The following is a 25,656-nucleotide window of genomic DNA, read 5'->3' as shown; positions in this document are numbered from 1 at the left end:
TCAGTTGATGGTCGGTCGAGGAGTTTCGAATATAACCGGACGACTTCACTTTCACAAACACCGAAGTAACTGAGGACAAGAGGGTCTCTCTTGAGATATTACTTTATTTAATAAGTTTCACGATAACTTTCCAGAGTAATCAAGTGGATGTTTCTTTTCCGATAAGAATTGATTTTGTATTTCCTTTCCTTTTTTGTACCTTTTAATTCTCTCATAATCAGAAGGAAGAGTTACGAGGTAATAAAATGTAAAATATAAGTACAAATTGATCGATGATATTAGTTGTATGTGATACATTGCTTTTATTTGTCTCCAGGTATTTAATATTCTTTGGTTCGTTGAGAAAAAGGACGAAAGCTATATTGTGACGGATAGTAATATATTTTGTTACGGCAACAACTTTTGCGAATGATACTTGCTCCAAGACGAAACTAGACATTCATCTAATAAAAGCAGTACTTTATAACAACTATTCTATAAAGATTGCCGTATTTTTATTTATTTTAATTATTTTGACAGCGTTGTAATTATGTTAAAATAACAATGATCTAACAATAATGATGCTTTTATCAAATAGGAAGATCTTCGTGGAAGACAGATGCCATTATGACTTGTGGAACTTTCTACGTTTCCACTTCGTTAAATTTTTAACTATCTGTGAACATTTAGCGACGAGTGATTGAAGAGAGGAGAAAAAGATGTTAGCTGGTCGCAATTTAAATTGTTTTGTGAATAAAAATATGCCGGTTTTCTGATCCTTCCCTGGCATTTCTCCTTGATGTATAATCCTCCGTGTCGCAGAAGCGAAGATTCCGACATCTTCAGTTTGTTCGGATTTAATTCATGCAGACTCGTTGATGGGTAAAGATTGATGCAACCAAACTTTGTCGCCACCCTCTGCAAAATCAGCAGCTGCGTGGCCATCACCATGTAACACCCACTTTGTGGTCAACAGCCCGTCCACTCCCACCGGGCCACGTGCATGAATTCGCGCGGTGGAAATACCGACCTTAAAATAGTAAGAAATTGATATTTTGTTGAAATTCCAAAGTTGAATTTTAAAGACTTTGAATTTTTTAAACGTTTGAATTATTAAATTTTTGTATATGTAAGCTTTTAAATTTTATAATTGTACAATTTTTCCACGCGTAAATTTTTTAATTCCTGAAGTTTCAATGTCAACGGCTCACCTCGGCACCCAAGCCGAATCTGTACCCATCGGAGAATCGGGTACTGGCATTGTGGAAAACGCAGGCACTGTCGACTTCCCTTGCGAAGTGAGTGGCACTATGGCTGTTCTCGGTAACGATGACATCTGTGTGCCCGCTGCCGTATTTGTGAATATGATTTATAGCATCGTCGATGTCCGTCACGACCTCGATCGCGCATTCGAGGGCTCCATACTCGGTCTTCATGCTTTTCGCAGCTGGTGGCCCGAACGTCAGTTGCTCCCTCAGTCTCGGCCCGGAATTCACTTTCACCTAAAATGTCAAGTACTTAGGTAAATCCAATAACAACGATTCCTATGTTCCAGTATCACACTAATCTCCTTACTCCTTCCTTCTGTAGCATGTTGCATACATCCGTGAAGAAACTACTTTTCATGTGACTTTCATGAATAAGCAACGTCTCCATAGCGTTACAAGCGGCAGGGTAATCACATTTCGAGTCTCTGATAATCTTCATAGCTTTCATCAGATCCGCATCCTTGTCCACGTACACGTGGCATATACCTTCCGCGTGACCTAACACGGGGATATGCTTCGATTGTTCCTGAATGCTACGAACGAGGTCAGAGCTGCCTCGAGGAATCACCAAGTCTATGTGCTTGCCCATCGACAGCAGATCACCAACGTCCTCTCTGGTTGAGATGAGGGATATCGCGTTTGCAGCGCCGACGGTACTCAGTGCCTCCTTTACCAGATCCATTAAATACCGATTGCTGTTGACTGCTTCCTTGCCTCCTTTCAGAAGAAGACCATTGGCGCTGGACATTGCCAATGCCGCCACCTGAGGTAGACTGTCGGGTCTCGATTCGAATATCACTAGCAATACACCGATGGGAACAGTGATTTGCTTCAGTTCGAGACCTTCAGCCAGTCTCGTCCTCCTGAGCACACGACCGACGTTCGTTAAGGAGTCGTTGGCAATTTGCCGCAAACCAGAGCTCAGAGACTTCAATTTGGCAGGCGTCAAGGAAAGTCGCGAGAGCAAAGCTTTCGCCAAGCCACTCTTCTCCGCTGCCTCGAGGTCCTTCGCGTTAGCACTTAGAATTTCCCTTTGACGGGATTCCAGGAGATCAGCCAACGTGTTGATACAGCTTGCTCGTTCCTCTGGTTGAAGGCCTTGCAGTATTCGGCTCCCGGCGCGAGCTGGAAATTGTTATTTTTGGCTTTGAGGAAGATTTTCTTCCATAAATTGGGGTTAATATTACGATCCCACGTTGAGAATCTTTTAGATGCAATTGCGTCTTAAGTGGATCTGATTTATAGACGAAGTTTGGCGTCATAATGTATTTGACGTAGTTTCTCCTTTTCAAATACCTCGATTCTCTGCACGTTTTGTTTTCCAAGATTTCTTTTTAAATGTCTTTTACATCCTCCGTAATTCCCTTTTTCCCTTAATTCAATATCGTAAGGGAAAAGAAAGAAAGTACATAACTACGTCCGTTGAATGGATAAAATTGATTATTCTCGAAAGAAATACAAGGGTCGAACACGTTGGCTATTCGCAATCGAACGGTCGAACCGCAAAGGATATATTAAATAAGTTTTAATGGAATCCTACGCTGGTAAAAATTACTCCAACTAGTAACGAGGATAGAAGAGACTTTGCTCGGAAAAGCTCTCGAGTTAAAGGAATATTTAACTACTTTTCTTTTCACTTACTTTTTCAATGGCCGGCCATGTTAACTAAAAGTTGTTCGGTTTGAATATACTTCCCCGAATAATGTGATATTTTTCTATATCTTAGGGGAGTGCGGTACGTGTCGCGGATAATTGTACAATGGCCACGATACCAGCAGCCGTAAGCCGTTTCATTTCTACATTCGATAATCGATGACCTATATTGCTATAGTCGGTAGAACAAAATGACGCTACTAACCGATCTCTCCACGAAAAAGCTATTGCGTACATAAACGCAACGATCCTTCCCGAATTATTTTTCCTTGAAACAGACAAACACTTTTTCATGTTTGACGCTTCGTCGAATAAATATGTTAAAATTCCTTAAGCAAATTCGAAAGTAACATTTACGGGAGCTATCTAAGCTACCTAGACGACCCGTTCCTTTTATTTCATAAAGCACTCGAAAGGCATAAAAGTTCGCCTGGAAAGTAAAAAAGCTTTTACCTTCTTCGGCAACAACCTCTACAGGTGCGAAAGTTTCGGTCGTCTGTGTGAAGAATGTACCGATCTTTCTTCCGGACAGAATATTCTTTATAGCCTTCTCTTGAGTTCCGTTACAGATCACAACGGAGACACCTCGATCCAGAGCCCAAAGCGCTGCATTAACTTTCGCGTCCATGCCACCGGTACCGACCTTCGACTTTTGTCCAAACTTGATGGTGTCCCTAAGGTCCATGCTAAATGTATGCAGCATCTTAGCGCCATCGTGCCACGGAGGCAGATTGTAAATGCCATCGACGTCGCTCATTAAGATTAATAAGTCTGCCTGAATTTCAGCTGCCAGCATAGCGGCCAAGGAATCGTTGTCTTTGATGGAAATACCTCTTCTTCCTCCACTACCGGCTACTTCCTCGTCGACATGTGGCGGAGGTGAGACAGCGTCGTTGGTATTGATTATGGGAACGATGTTCAAGCTAAGTAATTCGCTCAGGGTGCTGAACAAATTCTTACGAGTTTCCTCGTTGTAGAAATCCGGCTTGGTGACTAATACCTGGGCCAGTTTCACTCCATATTGGGCGAACATGGCGTCGTACAACGACATCAGGCCTGATTGTCCCACTGCGGCTGCTGCTCTAGGTTCCAAAGGGGTGCCTGCGTGAACATTAGGTCGAAATTACAATGTGCGGTTAGTAGATCGTGTTTGGTACAACAAACGGCACTGTTAGGTGAACGGTTTTTGCTAGTTGCCTCGTAGCTCTCTGGAGTCCGTCCAAAATCAGTTGACCGCTCATCCTCGTGTATCGACACATTACAAATTCACGAGTGCAGCAATTTTTCTCTTTTTAGGATTTGGTATGCGATACAATAAATTCTTTTTGGTGAATTGTTAATTGGTGCGAAACGGTTAATTGATTTTGGGTGAACCGCGGTATTATTATGAATTTAGAAGCGGGATAAAATACGAGCGATATCTTGATAATTTACCATGCTTTTGCAATTCTTCTTTAACGTGTTTTTCTTGCCAAAACCAGTTAGAAATGCCAAAGAAGGTGGACAACTATTGGATACTCAAACGTTTCCGTAGAAGTAACAAGAAACAAGGCGGCGTTATTTTCCAAGCAATTTCTGTCTATCGCGTTCGATCGTTGCTTTCCTCAAAAGGAGGAATTACCGCGAATGTTTTCCCGAGCAAATAGAATCTCGAAGGTATTACCAGTAAAAGAATTGGGCGGCTCGCGGTTGTTAGTTTAACCTACATAGGAAGACCGGACATTGTCAAGTTGCCGAGGAGCCCCTGTATATCCGGAAGTACCTCGGGGATGTTCCGACGGGTCCCCATCGTCAATGGTCTACAATTCGTATTTGCTACGAAATTTACGATCCCCTGTATCGACCTCTTTCACACGACAGTCACGTGAATGCTGGCGAAAAAAGAAATATCTCTACTACACCGTTAATACAAGCAAATAACAAGCGGAATGTTTCCTCCTAATGTACATTGCAAACACGTAGTTCGTCCTCTAGAGGAAAGAAAGAAATAAGCTCGTTCTCGGGCAACGTAATTTATTTAGCATTTTATTCCTTTTGTTCGCAAAGTTCTTAACCGTGTTCGTATGATAACCGTGTAATTTGCTTTAAATGTCCCCTGTATTCTTTTTCAATTTCTGTTCTCTGTACGTGCGTGCGTCTGTACGATCCTTACCGGATTAATTGTCACAACTGCGCTCATGTGGAAAAGCATTCCGCAATTCTTACCAAGCAAGGAGATTGTACGTTCTCACTCGAAGCAGAGAATTTACATTCAGGCAATTTAATCGTCATAACTCGTCGGTATTATTCGGTCGATCGATTCACCGTGGACGACTAAAACGCGAGAGGGCATTATTATTCTCGCGTTTCGTGTGACTCACATCGGCGATTCGCGTAATTGGGATTAATTATTAAAGAACGAATTAAGTGCGGAGACGAGCTGGCGAGATATACGAGCGAAAAAATATGGTAACTTAACCAAATCCGAATACATTTTTGCCATACTCGAGACTCATTAGCGCGCCAGATATAAAGGATTACGAATGGAGGAAAGTACAATCGCGGCGAACGTATACCCTCGTTTGTAGTTGGCCGATAATATTCTGAGAAGAAAATTCACGTTGAAACGATCGGTCTCGGCATGAATTACGCCCGGATATCCGATTTGTGATATAATATTATCGTCGAACGGCATATATTGCCCTTTATTGTAACGAATCGTTCATGAAGTTTCTCCGTTCTGCGCGATTGTACGGTGAATTAGAATGGTCGATGTATTCCACGATCGAACAAAAGTTAGTATCGATTTACTCCGTCTGAGAAACATCCAACGAGTCCATTACGTAGGAAAGCGTGCTAAATTTACTATTGAGAAAAAAGCGCCTCCAACTTAAACTCCCGTTAGTATATATATTAGTATATTATGTACAAAGAAAGATGAAAGATTGTCTCTCAATATGTGACCGTGTCTTCGCTTTCACATGCAACTCGATATTTCATTTCGCGACAGATACGAACGCTCGAAGACAAACACGTGCGAAAGAAAGATCCTTATCAAACGGTAAATATATTTTTCTCTGAAAAGAGATTTTTTTGTCATAAGCGTTCTCCCTTCGGGCATGATCACACGTGCATGATCGTAAGTGCAAACGATCGACGTATTATTACGTAGAATTATACCTGAGCGTTTTCTCATGTGTCCGCCAGGACTCAGCGTTTCCCTCATCGATAAGGACATCAACAGTTCCTGGGCGAGCTTCTGTTTGCCGAATGCAACCGCACCGCTAGTCACCATAATACATTCACGACCTCCGTTTTGGCATTCGGCTACCTGTTCCACTATGGACGCTAAGCGTCCCAGTGCCAGTCCGTGCTCATCCTCCCTCGTGATCACGGCGCTGCCCAATTTCACCACCAAACGTCTTGTATACGTCAGCTGGCTGCGTTCGTTGAACATCGTTGGTTTACGAGGTCCCTCTACCGCCTGCAACTCCGTGTGTAAGTCTACTCGATTTCCCTTACAACGTTGATTAATTTTTTTCAATCTTTTTAACGATAAGATTTTGTTCACGTCGGTCGTATCCGTTTCATTTGGTTACGCGTAACGCGTCAGAGGAGATTTCAAGCAACAAGAACCTAACCGTTTTTACGTTCTTTTTCAAACATACGATGTCATACGTGTATCTCAAGACGCGATATTCATCAAGGATAGTCATTAAAATCTAAAGCAGAGATCTGTCCATTTGCAAATGAAAAGCCTCGAACGATTTCTATACCTTTTCCCAGGTTCGTAGCTACGACGCGGCATCGAGTTAATTTGCATCTATACTTCACCTAATTCCTCGTTGCACGAAACGCATTTTATTTTATTCTTTTTTACGCGTAACCGGATGAAATCTGCGTAATTATATAAGAGATGTCGACGACCTTTCAATTTTTTCTTTAAGCTGTCCGCGTCATCTACAATCGCGCGTATTTAAAATCGTTCGAGTTCTTGGCTGTTATCTTTGTGTGCAACACTTCAATCGAGAACGAAAAATTCCCGGCTACCAATTTCTATTCGATTGCCACTCGACACACTTGCACGCGTACACGTGTAACCTCTTCCTGGACCGATTTCTATCTGTTACATAAAATTACAGTTCCGATTACTCGTGTACCGCCGAATTAAACGTCGAAAGAATTTTTGCGCGTCTGCTCAGGCATTTGTTCGTATTACGATAGAAAATACGCAAATGCAAAAAATGCAAAGATTAAAAAAATATGCGGTTTTTTTCTTTTTGCATGTGCGTACGTTTATTCGGCCAGTCTGCGTTTCGGTTCGAGATCGTATTTTCAGTCGGACATTTAAATTCTCTAAGATTACGCAAATTTTTCTTCTTTTCTTCAGTGACGCATCGTCGATTCCGGATTCGTTCTAACGCAGATTCCGTTGGTTTCGCAAGCCAGAGATTGCCGATTGTGCGTTATAAATCACATCGTGCTCTCTTATCTTCGCTTGCCAAGACGCAATTCATTTTCAACTATAATCAATTCGTAATTCCTTACGTCGTACGGGATCTATGATACTACGTGATCTAATAAAATTACTACATTCTTTATTCGCTTCGTTTCGATATATTAAATAGAATCGTAATTTGTAGCACTAAATACGACAATAAGCACTCTTACGATTAATTAACAGTTTCATCTTGGTTTAAAATGTATATGTGTCGTGGACGTTGATCGGAATCGACGACGTCCAAACTAAGCTAAAACTAAAGATTTCTATAACGATATTAATTGTTCTAGTCCGACAATGAGATATACGTGTATGTAAATGTACGTTTCTTAAACGTTCGTAAGGATCAATTACTTCGCAAAGAGTGCCTATTCTCTGCGTCTCAGTCGCAAGACATTTCACGATTCGAGCTCATCGTCGAAACCACCCTCTCTATCCTAATTTACGACACCCTCAAGAGCCGGTCGTTCTTTTTCTCGAATGGTTTTTCCCACGGTAGGGATTTTTCCTGAATAGAAAGCCGAACGATCGTTCCATATGCCCCAAGTTTTACGTTCTTTCAGAAACGTCATTGGATTTTGATCCAATCGTCATCTTGCTCGACCTGTTGATTTAACGGTCCACCGAAAACATCGATTCTCATCGTGGGCGACGATGGAATCGATCTTGTTCTTGAAATACAAAAGAACGTACACGCGATCCGAATTATCCACGATCGTTTCCCATTAACAGGTTGTTCGTATCGTGATTGTATCGTGATTCAGTGGCAATTGATAAAACACGATTCTTATCGGCTCCTAGATGTTCTAGAGGAGGAAAGGTGGATCACGATTCCCTTGGAAAATCCACTTGATATATCTTCTTATCTTTGCTGTTTTGACGAGAAGTAAACACGCGGTACACGCGATAATTACTATAGTTGATGGTCGGTCGTTTTTCGATGTATCGTTTCGATACGACGATCCATCGTTTGTAAAAACGTTTGGCGAAATTTCGATGGACAAGAGAACGTGAAAATATTCCACGATCGGACCGTATATCGGATACATAAGTCAGACAGGAAGAACTGGATGTTGGAACTCGTACAACGAGCGCAAATGCGAACGATATTTATAATCCGGTGATTGCGTGGCATGCATGTGTATACGGAGATATCATTCGTATTATGTATTCGTGATAACGTTGCCGTTACATTTATGGCATTATAGGCAATTAAACTGGCGATCCTTACAATCGAACAATGCATTTTGCGTTTAAAAGCTCGTTTAACAGGTCCGTTGCTATTTGCTGTCAAAAAATTATCGAAATGCGGTTTCCGCGGTATATACGGCGTTACGTAGCATCTAAACGCGTTATTTATGGCTCTGTTTCGATTCTATACGCGGTAAATAATTTTCGTTATTATCTCGTGGCGAAAATTATTACCGAATGACATAACACAGTGGAAAGTTTTGACGCGAGGTGGTGATTTCTCAATAAGAATATTACATATAAAATCAACGAATAACTTTTAAAGCTACCACTGGCTTCTGAAAATATTTGAACGTTTACCAGTGAAAATGTAGCTTGTATTTTCAAATTTGTTTCAAACTTTATTCATACAATAGCGGTAGTCGAGCTTCGTAATAACGCTAATGAAATTTCAAGTTTCGTATAACGAACACAATACGTATATTTCTAAAAGCTTTGCATATGTTTTCGAAATAGTTTCACCAGCTTGTGTACATCGATACATATGTATTTTATCATCGTTCTGATTGCACGAGCGTTGCACGTGTCTCTTTCCCATTTTCTACGACTTTTTCAAGATTTCGAAAAACAATCGCCGACGCGCACGCCAGGTAACTTCAGATTGGTTGTTTTATTAATTACACCGGCGGACGACACAAAAGCTTTCCTCGAGTGGCAACGTTCGATTAAAAACACGGACGGTCGAGCGCGTTAAAAATTGAATCGACGGCATACAAGTTGGCCAATCGTTCTTCTGGTCGGTCCCGGCACCGATCGATCGATGCCGTCGACTCGCCGCGAAGAAATGAAAGGTGAAAATAAGAAAAATTGCACGTACTGCTTGCTTGGGCACCCTCGGCCCCGAAGAGGACGAAGCCAATCTCCTTGGAATACATCCAAGTTTACTGGATCTCAATAGTAACAATCTCGCGTACATCGTTGCCTCTTCGACTTCTTCGTCACTTTTGCTCACCCTCTCACCAACGCCACACTATTACGATATTTCTAATCCGACGAACGTCACCTGATCACCCGTGCGCCCTTTTCTCGACCGAAGAAAGGAAGGTTACCGATATAAAGAGATAGGAACAGAAAAGAAGCGTGGATTCGTATCAAATATCAATCGGAAGATCGCGTCTCAGAATGGGAAATCTGATAATCCGCGAAGGGAAAATCTTGCGAGCAGTTCTTTCAACGAGTTTCGCTTCGGAGAATCTTGATGATAAAATAAGAAGACGAGAAGAGAAAGAGAAAAGGAAAGAAAGAAGTCGATGAGAGAGGACTACACTCGAGCATAGACCTCGGTGGCGAGGTGGAGCGGTCGTCACGATGGTCAACGACACACTACTACTTGCCGCTGTTGGAAATCGCGGCAGAAAACGACGTCGACGTTATCGCGGGCGAAGATTAGAAGCCTATCCTCGTACAAAAATGTGACGCGGTGAGCTGGTGGGAGGTGAAGTTTCTTCTGCGGAGAACTTGACGTTTCAGACGATGATCGACGTCGTTGTATCTTGCTTCGGAAAACCTCGACTCAACGGTGGCTAGCGAAGGCCACGCAAAGTCCGCAAAGTTCGCGCACCCTTTGTCCAACGAATTCGTATATGTACCATAAAATATGTAAGATGTGCAGCGATGGTAGCGCGAGTTGGCGAACTTTGACCTGGGAATCGGAGCAAACAGAATCGCTATCTAACTGGCGTTCGACTCGTACTTTCCAGCGTCGCGTCTCGGCATCGTATGCGCGCCATAGATTCGTATACGATAAACCGACGTTCGTGGATCGCGGTACATATGTATACGCGTAAACGAGAAAGACCGATTGCGAGTTCGACGTTTGTTTTCGTAGCCGTGGTAGATAGCTTATTTACATTTGCTATTCGATAGAAACTCGTAACTCGTGCAGGAGCACGTTATCAGCGTGGCGAGAGATCGCGTCCACTAGGGAATTACAGTTTCTTTTCGAGATGGATGATGCGTTTTTATCCGATGTGAAATATGAGTGGTTAAGGTTGGGAAAAGTATACGAGTACGGGATGGGTGGATATGAAAAGGTAGCGGCGCGACGCGGCGTCGCGTTAACTCCATCTGTCCCTTCGATCATGCCGGGTTATACGTCTTCGCGCGTATATACGCGTGTTACGTGAACGCCAGAGGAGACGAAACACGTTCGATAAGGAGATATTTTTCAAGTACTCTCGTCGCGGTATCGTCAGATAGTGGATGAAACGTCAAGCTGCTCGTTTTCAGGAAAAACGCGTACTAAAACGCGAACGAAAAATATCTCGCTGGCCGTTTGCCTTCTTTTATCTGCGCTGGACGTCAAATTCGCCGCTACATCCATCTCGATGACGGAACAGAGGTATTCGAGGTTTCGATGATGCAAGGAAAAATATACGAGGCGACGTAATTATGAGAATCGTATCGGAAATGCGAGTCACGGTGGATCGGTTTCGAGCGGAACAGCATGAAATATTCCGTAGCTGTTTACGCGAAGGTATACAGTTTCAGTCGGTTGTACAACACGTAATTAAAATTCGCGTCAACAGCTGCAACGTTAGCTCGAAGACAATCGTATTCGCCGAGTTTCTAACTGTTCGTAATCCAACGCGATCGCTACCGCGACATCGAACTGATCTGCGAGAGAAAGTGCACAAAGTAAACGGCTGATCCTACAGATTTTTCTACAAAAAAAAAAAAAAAAAAAAAAAAGAAAAAGAAAGAAAAGGAAAAAGAAAGGAGACAGATCCGTGAGATCGAAATTCATTTTATTTGTTCCGATACCTGTGTCCTCTTTTTGTTCTCGCAACATGAGCTTTCAGGTTTTACCCGACGCTGATAGAAAAATGTTTCATGAGAAATAAAAGATTCATCAGAGCTTTGGAATTCCGTATATTTGTACGTCGTGGAATTTGAAACTTTTTGTTCGCGTAGGATTCGTTTATAGATTTCCAGCGAACGAGAAACGATGGTTTATCGATATTCGTCGCGAACTTCGAGCTTGCCATGGAATACGAAGATTTCCCTTCGAAAATAAGTTTCACCCAATGTCTGAGACACGATCGTACAATAGTGTTATTCGTTGGCAGCCGGGTCGCGGAATCCTTTCATGGAAAACGTGGCTCTGAAAGATTCTCGGGACGGCGATGAAGTGGGGCTGCGGGCTGGTGAAAAGGGGCGGCAATGGATGACGAGACACGTCGTTGGATACCGTCGCTCGGCAAAGAATATATCTCCTTACAATTTGTCGATATATATACATAGTTAAAGTTTATTTTCCACGCTACGATAAGAGATTTCGTGTACCTGTATAGGTTCTCCATGGTTGCAAACAATTTCCGGTCCAACGATGTTTCAACGACCAAAGATATATATTTTCCACGCCATTTGATACGTTTCGATCACTGATATCTTCCACGTTTCCAACTCTTTAAAATACTTATTGCTTCCATCTGAATGCGTGCTTTTAATATTAATACAACTCGAATTTAAAACGTCCGACATATTGAATATTCATCGCGTCATCCAAACTATAATTCGATCGACATAATTCTTGCGTACATATATTAAAACAGAGAAATATCGTTATAGAGGCAATTTCCACATTGATCCGGACAAATTTAATCTTCGATTTCCATCGATACCGAATCGTTTAATTTCGGTAAAAATGTGAAAACTGAATGGTATTACGGATATGCAAGGAGACGATAAATATGTATAGAGATTCGTGTTCTCACATATAATGCTGCAACGACGCGATATCGCTATAGGTGGTACGTTTTAACAGAACGTTCGGCTCGTGTTCTCTTTCGATCGTCGCTCGTAAGGATCGCCGGCAGCCCTAAATCATGTCAGCGTGCAATGCCGATCGAATATTCGTAGCAACGGTGCGCGGCTGTTTATCATTCTCACTGTCAAATTCATTGTTCCCCGTGAAATACTTATCCGTCATTCCCGACGACGATTTGACTCGACGAATTGCTTATATTTGACAAGATCCTCGCGTGCCTGTTTTCGATAGAGAAAATCGATCGATGAAAAACGAATTTAATTATCCGAGAGATTAGTTAATTACTTAACAGAGACGTTAATTAGTCGGTTTGGTAATCCAACGATAAGTCAAGTATTTCCGTAAACAGTTTGACACGCGCGTCGCTCGTGATTGCATTCGCCGATACGAATAATTGATATCGGTTTGCCAGCATTTTGCGTTCTCTCTCGGATGTTCAATGGAGATGGAAAAATGATTTACACAGCAGAATTCTACGATTTTCGCTGAAAGATAGCTTGTCGAAGATAGTTTTTATCTTGCCGGAGAAGATCAAAGTTTAATATAGAGCGGATGGTTGAAGGGGAATTGGAAAATGGTTGACACTTTTAGGGGAAAATCTTCTCACGTAGAGACGCTGACAGACGGGAAGAAGAATCGAAAGGCGCCTTTATTCCCTTTGCCTATGATTTATATCGTGCCTGAAATATTACACCGAAAGTTGCGTTCGACAACATTGGTGTGAAAATACCAGCATGGAGTGACAAATCGGCGGAGAAGCACGGGAAAGGAAGCGAGCAATCGCGAGAATACGCGACCTTCAGAAGCTTTATGTTCGATTATAACATACGAAAACGGGGGGATAGGATAGACGACTGGTATATAGATGATTCCCTTACATCGTCCGGAGATAGCTATTGAACCGTTCTACTCGATTATGGCGTACGAAAACTCGAAGCTGTAAAGGAAAACTACGGATTATGAAAAGAAGAAAGAGGGGGAGGGGAAAGAAGAGATAAATAAAACAAGGTCGAACAAAAAGGATACGAAAAGAGTGAACGAAGCGATGGTGAGCCAGAAGGCAGCCTTTTGTTCGTCATTTAAAACAAAGTAATTCGTAGTGGCGGAGAGTTTTGAAAGCTATTTAAAGTTAGCCGGGTTCGTTCGTTGTTCCATCGTCAATGGACCACCGGTGAATTCACTTAGAATCAAGGAAACGTTGCTCGCAAGGGATAGTGGCCTCGCGATGCGTTTCTCTCTTCTTTCCAGTCGGACGTTTCGGTCCAGGAGGCAAAAATTGGCGCGAGTTCGTGAAATGTTCGTACGAAACAAAGGGGAAACGGGCGAACTCCATAGTAAATCCTATCTCGATCGCATTGTTTCGTACCTCGAGTTGCTAAGAGGAGATCGTCGGAAAGCGGTATTTGTTTAGACGAAATTCCGTAACACAAAGAACAGGCCGAATGATCGCGAGCAAAAAAGTACGCACGGACGAGTTCTTCGAATAAAACTCTTTTCATCCCCTATCCCTTGTATTGTATTTTATCCCTTGTATTTTCGTAGCCGCGGTATTCATCTTGTGCGCGCCTTCGATTCACGCAACGATCACGACGGAACGGGGCTAATATTTATTAGCGGAAGCGACAAAAGCGACAAGACGAACGGTATTAGAACGAACGTAGATCTAATTAAGAGGTTTATCTTTTAAAGCTTCCTCCTTTAACGCCGCTTAAGTCGACATCAACACGGTATTAATGCCGATTTATCGCTGCGATTATCTACGTTTTCTGTAATTTCTGATCAGGTCTTATCGTTCGATTACTCCACGTACAAAATTAGACAATGATTATCTCGTTATCGTTTCTGATAAAATAAACGATCGTTCGTATCGTAAAACGCGTAAACTACATCATGGTATTTTCCTACGGTGGGATTATTTTAAGAAATATAGTTGTTTGACGAGCGTTCCATTTTCTCAGCGTGACCATGTTTGTTCGATGAGAGACGTCGGGACGTAGACGGCGAGGAATAAAAGCTACACGCGACCGTTCTTCAGAAAAACCGCCAAGCCATTTAGGATTACCAAGCGTACCCAAAAGCCATGCTAAAAGTTACATTTCATAGCCGGTAGTGCGCGCGCCTAACCGTCAGCAGCGACGAAGAGAGGAGCGACGAGACGAGGAGAGAGGAAGGAAAAACGAGGAGGGCTACAAGCGGGAAAACGGAAGCGGTAAAACTGCAGCGAATCTTCGCGGCCCCTCGGCACGCAACAAAAGCCTGCGGAAATCCCTGCCGGAGCCAGGAGCGCGAGCAAGCAGGAGATTCATCGAATTAAACTTAACGAGAAGCGAGAGAGAGGGAAGGCCGATTCAGCCACGCGTTTCAGAGAGACGGACTTCGACGCGAGCGTGACACCGGACAAAAAACGTCCGTTTGGGAAAACGGACACGAGGGGACGGACAATGCCGGACGAAAAAAGGAAACGAGCGAAGAGGTGGCGAGAACGAAGCGTGCCTCGCCGGACGAACCGAGGTGAATAATAATAGGAGGAACGACGATACCGAAAGAGAAGAGAACAGGAGAGAAGAATAGAAGAGGAAGAAGAGGGGGAGATGAAGTTAAAACGAGGCGATAAGGGTGAATGGTAAAGAGGTTGGCAAAAGGAGAAAATGAGGCGGAGGAAGAGAAAGAGAAGAAAGTAGGAGGAACGAAATAGGAATCGCGGCAGAGAAAGCAGGAGTGAAAGGGAAAAGTAAAAAGGAAGGGAACGTTTTTTTAGAAAATACCACCCCTCGCGCATCATTTCCCCCTTCCCCTGTGGCCTCTTCCTTTTTCCTCGGCCCGTTTTTCCCAATTCTGGCAGCTCCGAGAGAAGAGTTTTGTTGGACAGGATTCTGCGCGCATGTGCCACGGGGGTGGCAGCCTCGAGGACGTAACACAAGCCGTAGACAACGAGAGGAAGTAGGAAAGAATGCAAGTGGATGCAAACCTGTACGAGGAAGAAGGACAAAGAGAAGGGGTGTGCACGCGGGATAGAGAGGGGGGAGGGTAATACGTGTGAGAGTACCCTGAAGAGTGGCGTCGGTAGTACGTGGTGGGAGGAGGGTAAGCGCGAGGGGTGAGAGGCAACCGTTCACGTCTTTTCGACGTCGACGCAACCCCGTTGGCGCAGAATAGCTGCTCAGTGCTCGTCGAACGGCGCTGTGTTGCGACGGGACCATGCCGCCGCGCCCTGCAGCACCGATCAACCGATCTCAGGTACGCGAGACTCATTATCATTGCCGAGATATCGATACACATATTATTTTTGGTACGACGTCTCCTCGGTTACGCGGCTGCCGGTGTTTCGTTGGCCTTGGCGTGGTTAGTGGTTTGCCGGACGAAAACGTGTTCCCCCGAAGATAGATCGCGTCTCACGGGAACGAGATAAATCCGTTTCGCGTGGCTTTCTATTGCTAGTTGTTCGCTCATCGATGATCTGTGTGACTCCGTGTGCCCGTCCGAAATACAGAGAAACGTTCGGTCATCGTGATTAGAAGTGCGAAAAGCTGGCATTCGTCCGATAATCGTTCGTTGTTTCGCTCCACTTTCTTTTACGATTTTGTGCGGTTTAGTGGCGTGGAGAAGGAAGCACGCGTTGCCGGAACGGTTTTTTGGTGAAACTTGTTGTTCGTCACGCTCGCATATCCTCGCGTGTCCACGAGGATCGATCGACGAATCGATCCGATTCGTGCGTCGCTCGCGTACCATCTCTCGTTGGAAAAAGAGTAAAGTTTCAGCAAAGTTTGATCGAAACGCGACGACACGTCCGCTTCCATAATTCCGTGGGATTCGTTATGGGGGTATGCGCAATCATCGACCAGCTATCGATTAATTGTAAAATAAGAAAGAGAAAAATGTAGAAAACCGGGAACTCTGGAGAGGAAATTATTATCGTAGGAGCCAGATACGTCTTCAGTCGGTGTCCTCGTTTTTCAAAGAAAACCATCCTTTTGTACTCTTCTTACTCGACATTTGACATTCGTGATATAATTCTACCGCCTTTCATCGACTATGCTCCCACCGATTCCGATCGTACGCGCGCGGTATCGCTCTCATTTCCCTGGCGAGTCGGTCGCTCAGTCGTTCAAGTAGTCCAACGAGACCCGAGAACCTGACGTCTTAATCTATCGAATCTTCACCGTATCACCAAAGGCAATCGGTTACTTTTTCCAGAGTACGTATGAAGTAGCAAACCTCGAGCAGTTTGCGGTTTCCGGACTCTGCTCGTCTCGTTAGAGGTGTTTTGTATGCACGTACGCCGGGACTACGTTTAAAATGATTAAAATCGTTGTACGTGTAGTCGCTGTTCCTCCGTGCGTGTATGCGCGCGTGTATGCGTGCGTGTATGCCGAAGATCAAAGAAACGTAGAAGGGATTGTATGACGGATTTGCAGGGAATTCAAAAAGGGATGCTTTTGACGAAGGTGTCGCTTACAGCGAGAGACGGTTTACCTCGTTTTCTCGCCAGTGGGAACCGATCTTTTTTCTCCTCGTTTAATGATTTCTATAGCTTCGCGTGTACCGCGTGACTAGCTCAAAAGGGAGTAGTCTATTAATTAAGATACACATACAGACTCGTATATACGCGGCAGTTATTATTGAAATATTTGTCTCGAGTTTGCCGGAGAATGGTTACATTATTGGCAGAAAGTTTCGTTGCCCATCCCTCCACAATTTGCCTGAAGTAGGCAGTTTGCGTCTCAGTGGCCTGCGTTCGACGCTCTTGGCTTCCGGCGAAAAGTTAAATTAATGGAAAATGAAGGGAACAGAACTCATCGAAAAGTTGAAGTATTTAGTCGATCGGTTAAAGGTATTGGTTTTTCTTCGATTGGCCCGTAGAAGAAAAGGGGCTCACCTCTCTTTGATCGGCCGCCTAACTTTCTTACGTGAACGTTCTTACTCTTGTCGGTCATAAATACACGGTCGTAGAAAAAGAAATCGCAAATAGAATTCAGGTTAGTTAACGCAAAGTTAGCAGTTTGTTTGGACGATGAAACGGTTTTCCGCAACCGATCGATCGAATTATCGCAGACTGGTCAAAAAGTTTCTTAAACGTTGCGTCGATTTGATTCTACGGGGATGGCACTTTCTTCCTCGAGAACGCGATCCATATTCACGATGTATCGACGCGATAAAACAGGTTTATTTCGTTCCTTTTTATCCGCCAGACAAATAACGATACGACATAATAGAAATAAGAAAGGCATTTTGGTCGAAACGACGATCGCTGTAAAAGGATGAGCGCCTCTTCTCTTCGAATAATGCACCTAACGTTGAAACGAAACGTAAAAGAGCATATCGTGGGAGATACGCGTCTAGTTTCTTCTTTCCTCGCAACGAAACCGCACGAAGAATTTAGCCTCGTAACCTGTTCCATGTTCATCGTTACTTTCGCACGACCATCTTTTCACGATGACGAAATAAAAAGCGTGTACACGAAGAGAACCGGAAGCGATGAAAAAGGAACACGTGGAAAGAAAGAGAAAATGGAAGAAAAACGAGCTAACATCTTGCTGTGTTTCTTTTTCGCTTCGTTATGCTTTAGGGATGATGCACACGGTCGTGAGTATCCTGAGCGCGACGCAGAATAGATATTTCATTGTTACGGGTTGGGATATTTTTCGCTGACAGGAAATAATGCTCGCCCCGTCTTGTCTCGTTAGGAGAATTCCTGTAGCCAACTATTCTTGCGTGTCGCTCGTGCGCGGTCTTCATGCCGCGCGACCGGATTAACGGTACAGAAAGAGCAGGTACTTTTCGGTTGGCCGGTCGCGGGAGACTGTATTCCGTTTCACGACGAAACAAAGTTCAGCACGGCGCGACGTGCCGTCGCTTCGCTGTAGAAAAAGGGAGATAACGGACATAGAAAGAGAGAGGAAGAGAGTTTCACTCGATACGAAACTTCCGCTGGTCATTTGCGTGCCGGTTTGTCTTTCTAAGTTTTGCCACGCGAGCCAGTAGAAGGCTGCCGTATCGGTGAAAGAACTATAGCAGGGGTTGATGTTCGACGGAACAGGAATCGTCGTATCTTTCGTCTGCTTTCAGCTTTTTTTTTTTTACGACTCTTCACTTACGAGTTCGATGCTTTTAAAACGATGCTCATCGTCCACCCAATATCACGGAAATACTATTAATCGTTGCTAGTTTCGCGTGTATGGAAATTTGGCATGATAAATTGACTCGTGATATGTGAATATTTTTCCCGTTAAACCGCGTTCGCCGCAATCAGAGCACGAAGTTTAAATCACCGTCCTCCCTTAATACCTTCGGGGTTGTTTAATAATCATTTCCCTCGACGGTATTTAAGCGTACCGTAGGAGGATTTCGCACGACGTGAAATTTTCAATAGGTTCCACGATGAACCGCCAGTGTTTCATATCGTGTTGCCGGATTGCGCGCGTCCGTCGCGTCGTTAGGCTTCGATAAATATGTATTCGTCACCCCTCGACTCTCTCTCTCTCTCTCTCTTTAGCTCTCTTCCTTTTTCTCTTCCCTCTCGTTTTTTCTCCTCTCTTCATGCGAGAGGAGGTTTTGCACAAGTGTTCCGAGGTGTTGGTGAATTTTCGCCTTGCAAGGGGAGAGAACGGCATAGGTTATTGATTATCGTGAATGGTTTTATAAATAACCGATCGTGTAGGAGCAAGCCGCCGGACGACGCGTAAATATCGTGCTCGCCGGAGTGATTCTTTAAAATCGCCGCGCCGCGCCATCGTGGAAAAAGCTGGCTATCGGGCCACGAGATGAAATCCGGCCATACGTTTGATCGATATCCTCGTAATTCGTCTTGAATCCTCATTTTGCTCCTATTATCTGGCGAACAGCCGCCTGGATATAAATACGTCAGGCTGTCGAGACCTCGATAGACGCTAGGGAAAACCTAAAAACCCGTTTTTACGTTGCCTGTTGTTTGCGCAACATCCTGGACAATATACAGGGCAGGGACAACATTCCGCTGTTTACACGGCTTATTTTCTGCTCATTCTTTTAAACTCGATCTTTCCGATTAACCGGCATGGCCGCGATATTAAATTCTTTTACAGCGACTATTTTCTTGCTCTATCCATGGCAACTATGTTTTCTCCGCGTACATAAATACCGGCTACAGATTAAAAAGCATATTTTCTCTCTCGTTTCGTTTTCTTTGTCACGGGATAAGCCGACTGAATCTTTCCATTCTAATTTAATCGAGAGAGTGAATATCAATTTTTTATCAATTAACGGGACTGAAAGCCGTGAGCGCTTGTCGCTCAGGTATCCGCTCTTATTTACGTAACGAGTCGCGCTCTGTTAAATTTCCTGAGAAATAAGGACGTAAATAGTGCCGTGTTTTGCGTCAGTTAAAATAGCTTTAATAAGGTAAGTGGCAAGTCGAGTGTTTCATCGGCCGTTGCTAGATCATCGTCGATTGCACTCGAGCACGACCACTTTCGTACCATTGATTTTCACTCGATCTTCGGATTTGTGAAACCATTTAAATGGTATCGGACAAACACGTACAGTGTCCATCCTCCGAGGGTACCGAAATTGCCACGTTCCGTGGACAAACGCGTTCACACGACCTTTCCTCCGACGTATCAAACACCGAATCGGAATTAGTATTTTTCTCTGGCTGCACGACGATTGAGAAATAATCGATGCCACGTTAACGTAGATATTTGCCATCCGACGAAACTCATTTTTATCTATTCATATCGTATTCCCCCTTTATTCCTCTTCTCGCAGTCGCGAAATTTATCGAATCGTTTATCCAATCTTACGAGACTAATTTCCTTTTTACTTAATCGAAAGAACAATATAGCAAAAAGGAGAAGATCAAAGAAATCGACAAAGAATTTATTACGACGCTCAATTATATCGTATAATAATAGCGAGGAAGAAGAGACGCGAGCGTGGCGCAGTGACCGATCAGACGCGATCGCAATAACTCGCCGAAGGCCCCGCGTTTTTCTATCGAAAAGTCAAAGGTACAATAGAAAGTCAATGATTTACCAAACTTTCGAGAGATGTATAAGTTCGCGTGACATTTTACCCGGTTAGAAATGAAACGGAGTATCTGACAATTTGTACTTGTAAGCATGTCGATGGAACCACCTCTTGTGAGTTTCTCTTCCGCCACGACAGAATTTCCAATAACGTTCCTTGTAAAGATAGAGATTAATAGTCGACGGTTTTGATCATGTTTCGTCTTTGTAACGGTATAAGATCACAAAAGCTAGCGGCGTTCTTCCTTTTTTTTTTTTTTCCTTTCTTTCGATTGGTGGCATGGGATATGCAAATAGCGGTCGACGTAACCTTCCCACCCTAATTCAACAAGCGGTCGCATAAATTTCACGTAATGGCAACCAATTACGGGGTAATAGTGTGATCGTACCTAACACCTACTCTGGTGGACAGGCCATAAAAGCGAAACGCGTGATTACACGGTTAAAGAAAAATTTACTCGCGGAAAAGGAGCTGTGTGTTAATCTTCTCGAGCGAGGCGTTCCTCCTCGCCGGAAATTCATTTTCTCTTGAACAGAAAGCTTTTTGCTCGCCGAGTTTCTTATTTATTCTCACTTAAGAAACGAATACGCGTCATACGCGATGAATTCTTCGCGTAGATCGTCGGTACGTATTTTAAAAAACGCTCGGTTCTTCCCCATCGTATTTAATTTTCTGCAAGGTATCGCGTCGAAGTTTGGTCGATAGTCGACTTCCAATGGACGTTCCTATTTCTCGTCTTCCACCTTTCTTGTCTTCCCTTTTCCTTCCACTCTTTCTTCCGATAATTTCGTTCGAATGGTAAATGCAACGCTGCGTAAGATTCCCGGACGCTCTTTACGCTGATAATCCAGTCGCTTTAGAGCACCGATCGACCATGCTGAAAGCGTACGTAAAATGATTAATTAGAGTGCGAAGAGCCGTGACAGAAGCATGGAAGAACTGTCCGTCCCGTTTTGGAGAAGGTTCCTTTTAATTAAAACGCTCGCTTCCATCGCTTGGCTGTTACTCTTTTTCCCGTCGCGTTTCTCGTAATCGTCCACCAACGCGTACAAGATTGTCGTCAGCTGAAAGAAGCGGTCCTCTATTCTACCATGTTAATCAAATGTTTATCATTTCACGCGTTAAACACGCTGCCATCGACACGCAACATACGTATCTTAAAAATGTCACAATTCGCAATCGACGTAATTCGGCTCGGTGCCGGAAGAACACGAGAATCGTGAAAGAGGAATTTCGGTGGCTAAAAATGATAAATTACGAAAATTATATTTGACCATTGTTGCTCAAAGTCTATTCTTTCGGTCAATCGCGTCCGCGCTAAATAAATAATTTGTTGTATTTCGAATAGATTTTTGCAACTTCCGAGTCACACGTGCGATATCGTACATTTTCCCTGTTCCATCGTCAGCTGTTCGTCTTCGACGAAAATCACCTAGAAAGTAGAAAAGAGGTTGAATTTTCATCGGATTCTTTTTACCAAGCTGCACTTTACTTCGTGAGTAAGAAATTTCCAAGAACTTACGCAAACGGGCTTGAAGCGTGTGTTCAACCGGCGATAACGCGATCGTTTAAGTCACCAGATGTATCTATCGTCGTCGACCGATTCGTCGAAAGCGAGTCGTCTATTGTAATCACACGACGCGTGAAAAATCTCTTGGATCTAGCGGCAGCTGTCTCGCCGTTGCCTTGAAAGATTCTTCCTCTCGATCGTTGAAACGTTCTCTTTCAGCCGCGTCCCCGTCTTTCTCTTCGACACGCGATGCTTTCAACCTTCGCTTCGGCCAGATATTTCCAGAATGTACTGGTGCTCGTGTCGCGAACTCGCGCACTTTTCTAGAGGTTGCAAGTTTTCCACGTGTCGTGCCATAAATTCCCCATGGAATCGGTAATGCTAACGGAAACGCGTACCTATTGCGAATGACGGCAGCTTCGATTCCAATATCATTCTTTAACGACCACACGAGCGCCACGTTCTTCCGTATTTCGTTCAAGATATCTCGGTCTTGAAACCGCTGATTTTTCAGTTTGGCGAATTATTTTGGCTGAAATTTCGCGAGATAGACGCGCGCTCGAGAAATAGAGCAGCTTCTATGCGACTGGGGACGCACGTACGTACACGATTTACGCACGGCCGATGACAATGCGATGGAAAATTCGTGGCACGAGTATCGAGTGAAAGGGGGCCGTTGAAAAATCGATGAGACCATGGGGAAGAAAGGCTGACAGGTTGGGTCGAAAATGTTGCGGACACACTCGATTTGCCATTATCTCGGCACGGGGAGAAAATGTCACGCTCGATGCTCCCGTTATTGACGCGAAAGCCGTTCTTAATCGCGAATTTAACTTGTAGGAGAGGCCGGAGACCGAATACCAATCGCGTTCCATTTCCGTAAGTGCTTAATCGGTCGGAAATGAATCGCGATGTTCAATCTGTATCGAGACATCGAATCCCTCAAATATGCCCAAAGTATACTTTGACGGCGAATAGGATAATGGAAGGACATTGAAATCGATCATTCAGCTATACCGAATTTCAACGAATTTGAAAATAACCTATCTATCTCCACGAAATTTCCTTTCAAAATTTCCTTTCAAAATTTCCTTTCAAAATTTCCATTCCAAACGTCTATTCGAAAATTCGTATTTAAATTTCAAAATAGATACAAATCGAACACGCTGTGATGCGTTAAAGCAAATGTCAAGGGAATATCGTTCGGGGGGGGGGGGGGATGTTTGCGGAAAAATTCATCTCGATATGGTTGCTTATCTGTCAGCCAACAGCCCAACTTTACTTTACGTATGTTAAGGAAACATTAATTTGTCCGCAAAAGTTTGTTTTTCATCGACGTTGCAGTATCGTATCGCAGTTGTGGATGCGTGCACGTCATCTTTGTCCTCGTCGATACTTGTCCCCTTCGTTTTCGCGGTTGTCGAAGGAGTGCGCACTGGTTTCGTTAGTCTGTTGTAGCAACGGATGCACCAACGGCAGACTGGGATCTGGTTAGGACGCTGTTACGACGTACGAAACTTCTGGAGAAATTGCTCGATGCCATCAGACGCGTCGACTCTCCGTTAACTTAAATATCAAACTTCCCCGATGATAACTCGCTGCCTTAACGTGATCAGCGTACGCGCACATGGCCCAACAGTGGCACGCGCCCTTTCTGCTTAACTTGTGCGTTGCTGCTTCGTTTGTGTGGCTACGTCAATTTCATTCATTAGTACTCGAGCCGACGAGTTCATAATTGCCAAACAGCTGCTGACCCGAGCATAGTCTCCGCGATGATTTTCCATCGTGTTTACCCGCGTAATTGACTGCAACACGTCCTCTGACATATCAAAAGATTCGATTAACTACGTTTACCCCGTTTGTCGAAGGTTTGCCAGCTATTTAGAACGGCAATTTATTCCTCGTCTTGTTCCCAGCGAAATTAATTACCGTAGAAATCGGACAGAATAATTTCGAGTGTCTAAAATTGCGCATTGAATACGGGAGAATTCGAACGAGGAGGCGAATTTGACGATTCTTCGTTCTGGATAGTCACGAAGCTTCGTATAAGCGCGCATTGAATTTGCATAACTCGTTTTTGAATCTTCTCTCCTACGTTTCACCCTGTTGGTCCGGAGGAGCGTAAGAGGAGCGTAGCCAGCCACTGCTCGCTTTGACTTTGCAATTTGTTCGAAACTTGCGTCGTTCGAAACCTCGATGAGTTCCTATTTTTGACACACGGACTGCTTCATCTTAGTTGCTTCTCTCCCTTACACCTGGCGAGTCAAAGTTAAATCGCGTCTACCCTTCCAGCGATGGTTGTTTGTAAATCGACGCTTTGAACTTGAGGCCCCAGAGTCGCCAGCTCGCCGACACGATACCAAAAGGCCTTTACGTAATTAGAGAGCGACGAAAGGAGCATCGCCTCGTCGCTTATCCGTGACAAGAGTTCTTTTCACATTTTCTCCCACGGACTTATTCCAACATGTTTCTACATTGAAACTTCCCTTCTCACTTTTTTCTAGTTTTATCATTTGAAAAACGTAGCAGAAAGCCAGGATGAGTCTCGCTTTCAGCTTTTCTGATATTTAAAAAACACTCTATACAGGACTCGTATCTCTGAACGTAACAAATCATTCCCCTTTTTAATTGTATTAAGTGAAAGCGTCATCTTTAATCATCCAATATCGTAAAAGTTGGAAGATTAACGGAAGTGGACTCATCGTGTTTTATCCAGTCTTCGTTCGCTACTGATTACGATCGTGTAGCGGCACACGAGCTAGAGGACAATTCAAATCATGTTGTTGTTTTGTCTCGGAGTATCAATATCGATAACGTAATGTGGTGACTTAAATGGGTCTTAGAGTAAGGGCAAGTAACGATGTTTTATTTGGAGTTAAGTTTAGTTTAACAAGCAATACTCGATACAAAAAGCTGATTACAATATCGTCGTACGTCTAATTATCATACCCGGCTCTCAACTTCCCGATTCATACTCTGCGGCTTCTCCACTGACTCTCAACTGACACTCTCTGGCTTCTCAACTGCCACACTGCCACTTCTCAACTCACATTCTGGCCGTTCTAGCATCCCTTTGTCTTTTCTTAGGCCCACCACGTACGTGTTCCGCGGACGCTAGTTGCCAGGGTCACGTGGACCTTTTCTACAAAACTATACAACTGAAAGACCGACGACACACTGATGGACCCGACGGTGCCTCGGCTCTCGCGACATTGTTCATGGCTAACTTGACGTTTCTTAGGTCCTTTTCCACGATACTACAGTAGTAACAAATAAACTCCGGGCAAAACGATGTCGCCGCTACGTGCATCGTCGAACAAAGACGAATTTGAATTCTCCGACTCTCCCCCGACCGGTATAAATAAACGGACGCGATCGTAAGCAGTTCAGTGTCTATCAGTGTATTTTCGACCAATCGAGGGGAGAGACGTCAACGGGAGTCGTAAATTCCCGTTACGATTATAATAACCGACACCACGAGTCGATCGATCTCCTGATTTCCGTTAAGATGATAGGGGTGGTTGAGAGGGTATAACACTGTGATTCACAGAATTATAAATTATATATTTTTTCCACTTAAGTTACACCGTTGCTTATAATATATATCGTCGACAATGAGTTAGCGTATAGAGACGCGATACACTGGCACAATATTCGTTGAGGATAGAGCAAGGCTCTTAGAGTTTTGTTATAGTTGATTAACCCGTTACTGACATGTTGACTTTTCTAGCGGTGTAGAAGA

The 25,656-nt window shown here is 43.8% G+C and overlaps 2 protein-coding genes across 3 annotated transcripts in view; one reads left to right on the top strand and one right to left on the bottom strand.

Moving 5' to 3' along the window:
• Positions 1-271: 271 nt before the first annotated feature.
• LOC117236322 (delta-1-pyrroline-5-carboxylate synthase) lies at positions 272-10,149 on the bottom strand. 2 transcript variants are annotated; one of them, XM_033499162.1, is made up of 6 exons: positions 9,449-10,149; positions 6,060-6,396; positions 3,354-4,001; positions 1,555-2,372; positions 1,191-1,481; positions 272-1,009 (listed from the first exon to the last, which is right to left on the bottom strand). In XM_033499162.1, the coding sequence occupies exons 1-6, from the start codon at positions 9,545-9,547 to the stop codon at positions 842-844; spliced, it is 2,361 nt and encodes a 786-aa protein (XP_033355053.1). In that variant the 5' UTR covers positions 9,548-10,149; the 3' UTR covers positions 272-841. The 2 variants fall into 2 exon arrangements, with proteins under 2 accessions (XP_033355053.1, XP_033355061.1); XM_033499170.1 differs by having other exon boundaries at positions 276-1,009; positions 6,060-6,363; positions 9,449-10,146.
• Positions 10,150-15,484: 5,335 nt separating this feature from the next.
• LOC117237633 (tyramine/octopamine receptor) overlaps positions 15,485-25,656 on the top strand; it is a 53,273-nt gene continuing 43,101 nt past the window's right edge. Inside the window, exon 1 of the mRNA XM_033501797.1 lies at positions 15,485-15,637. The gene's annotated coding sequence lies outside the window, so the exon portion shown is untranslated. The remainder of the gene's footprint in view (positions 15,638-25,656) is intronic.

The sequence above is a fragment of the Bombus vosnesenskii genome, unplaced genomic scaffold (genome assembly GCF_011952255.1).
Source record: "Bombus vosnesenskii isolate JDL3184/JDL3185 unplaced genomic scaffold, Bvos_JDL3184-5_v1.1 scf7180000013264, whole genome shotgun sequence".
In the NCBI taxonomy this organism is placed as follows: Eukaryota; Metazoa; Arthropoda; class Insecta; order Hymenoptera; family Apidae; genus Bombus; species Bombus vosnesenskii.
The sequence above is the reverse complement of the archived record's forward strand: the minus strand, read 5'-3'. Positions and strand labels throughout refer to the sequence as shown.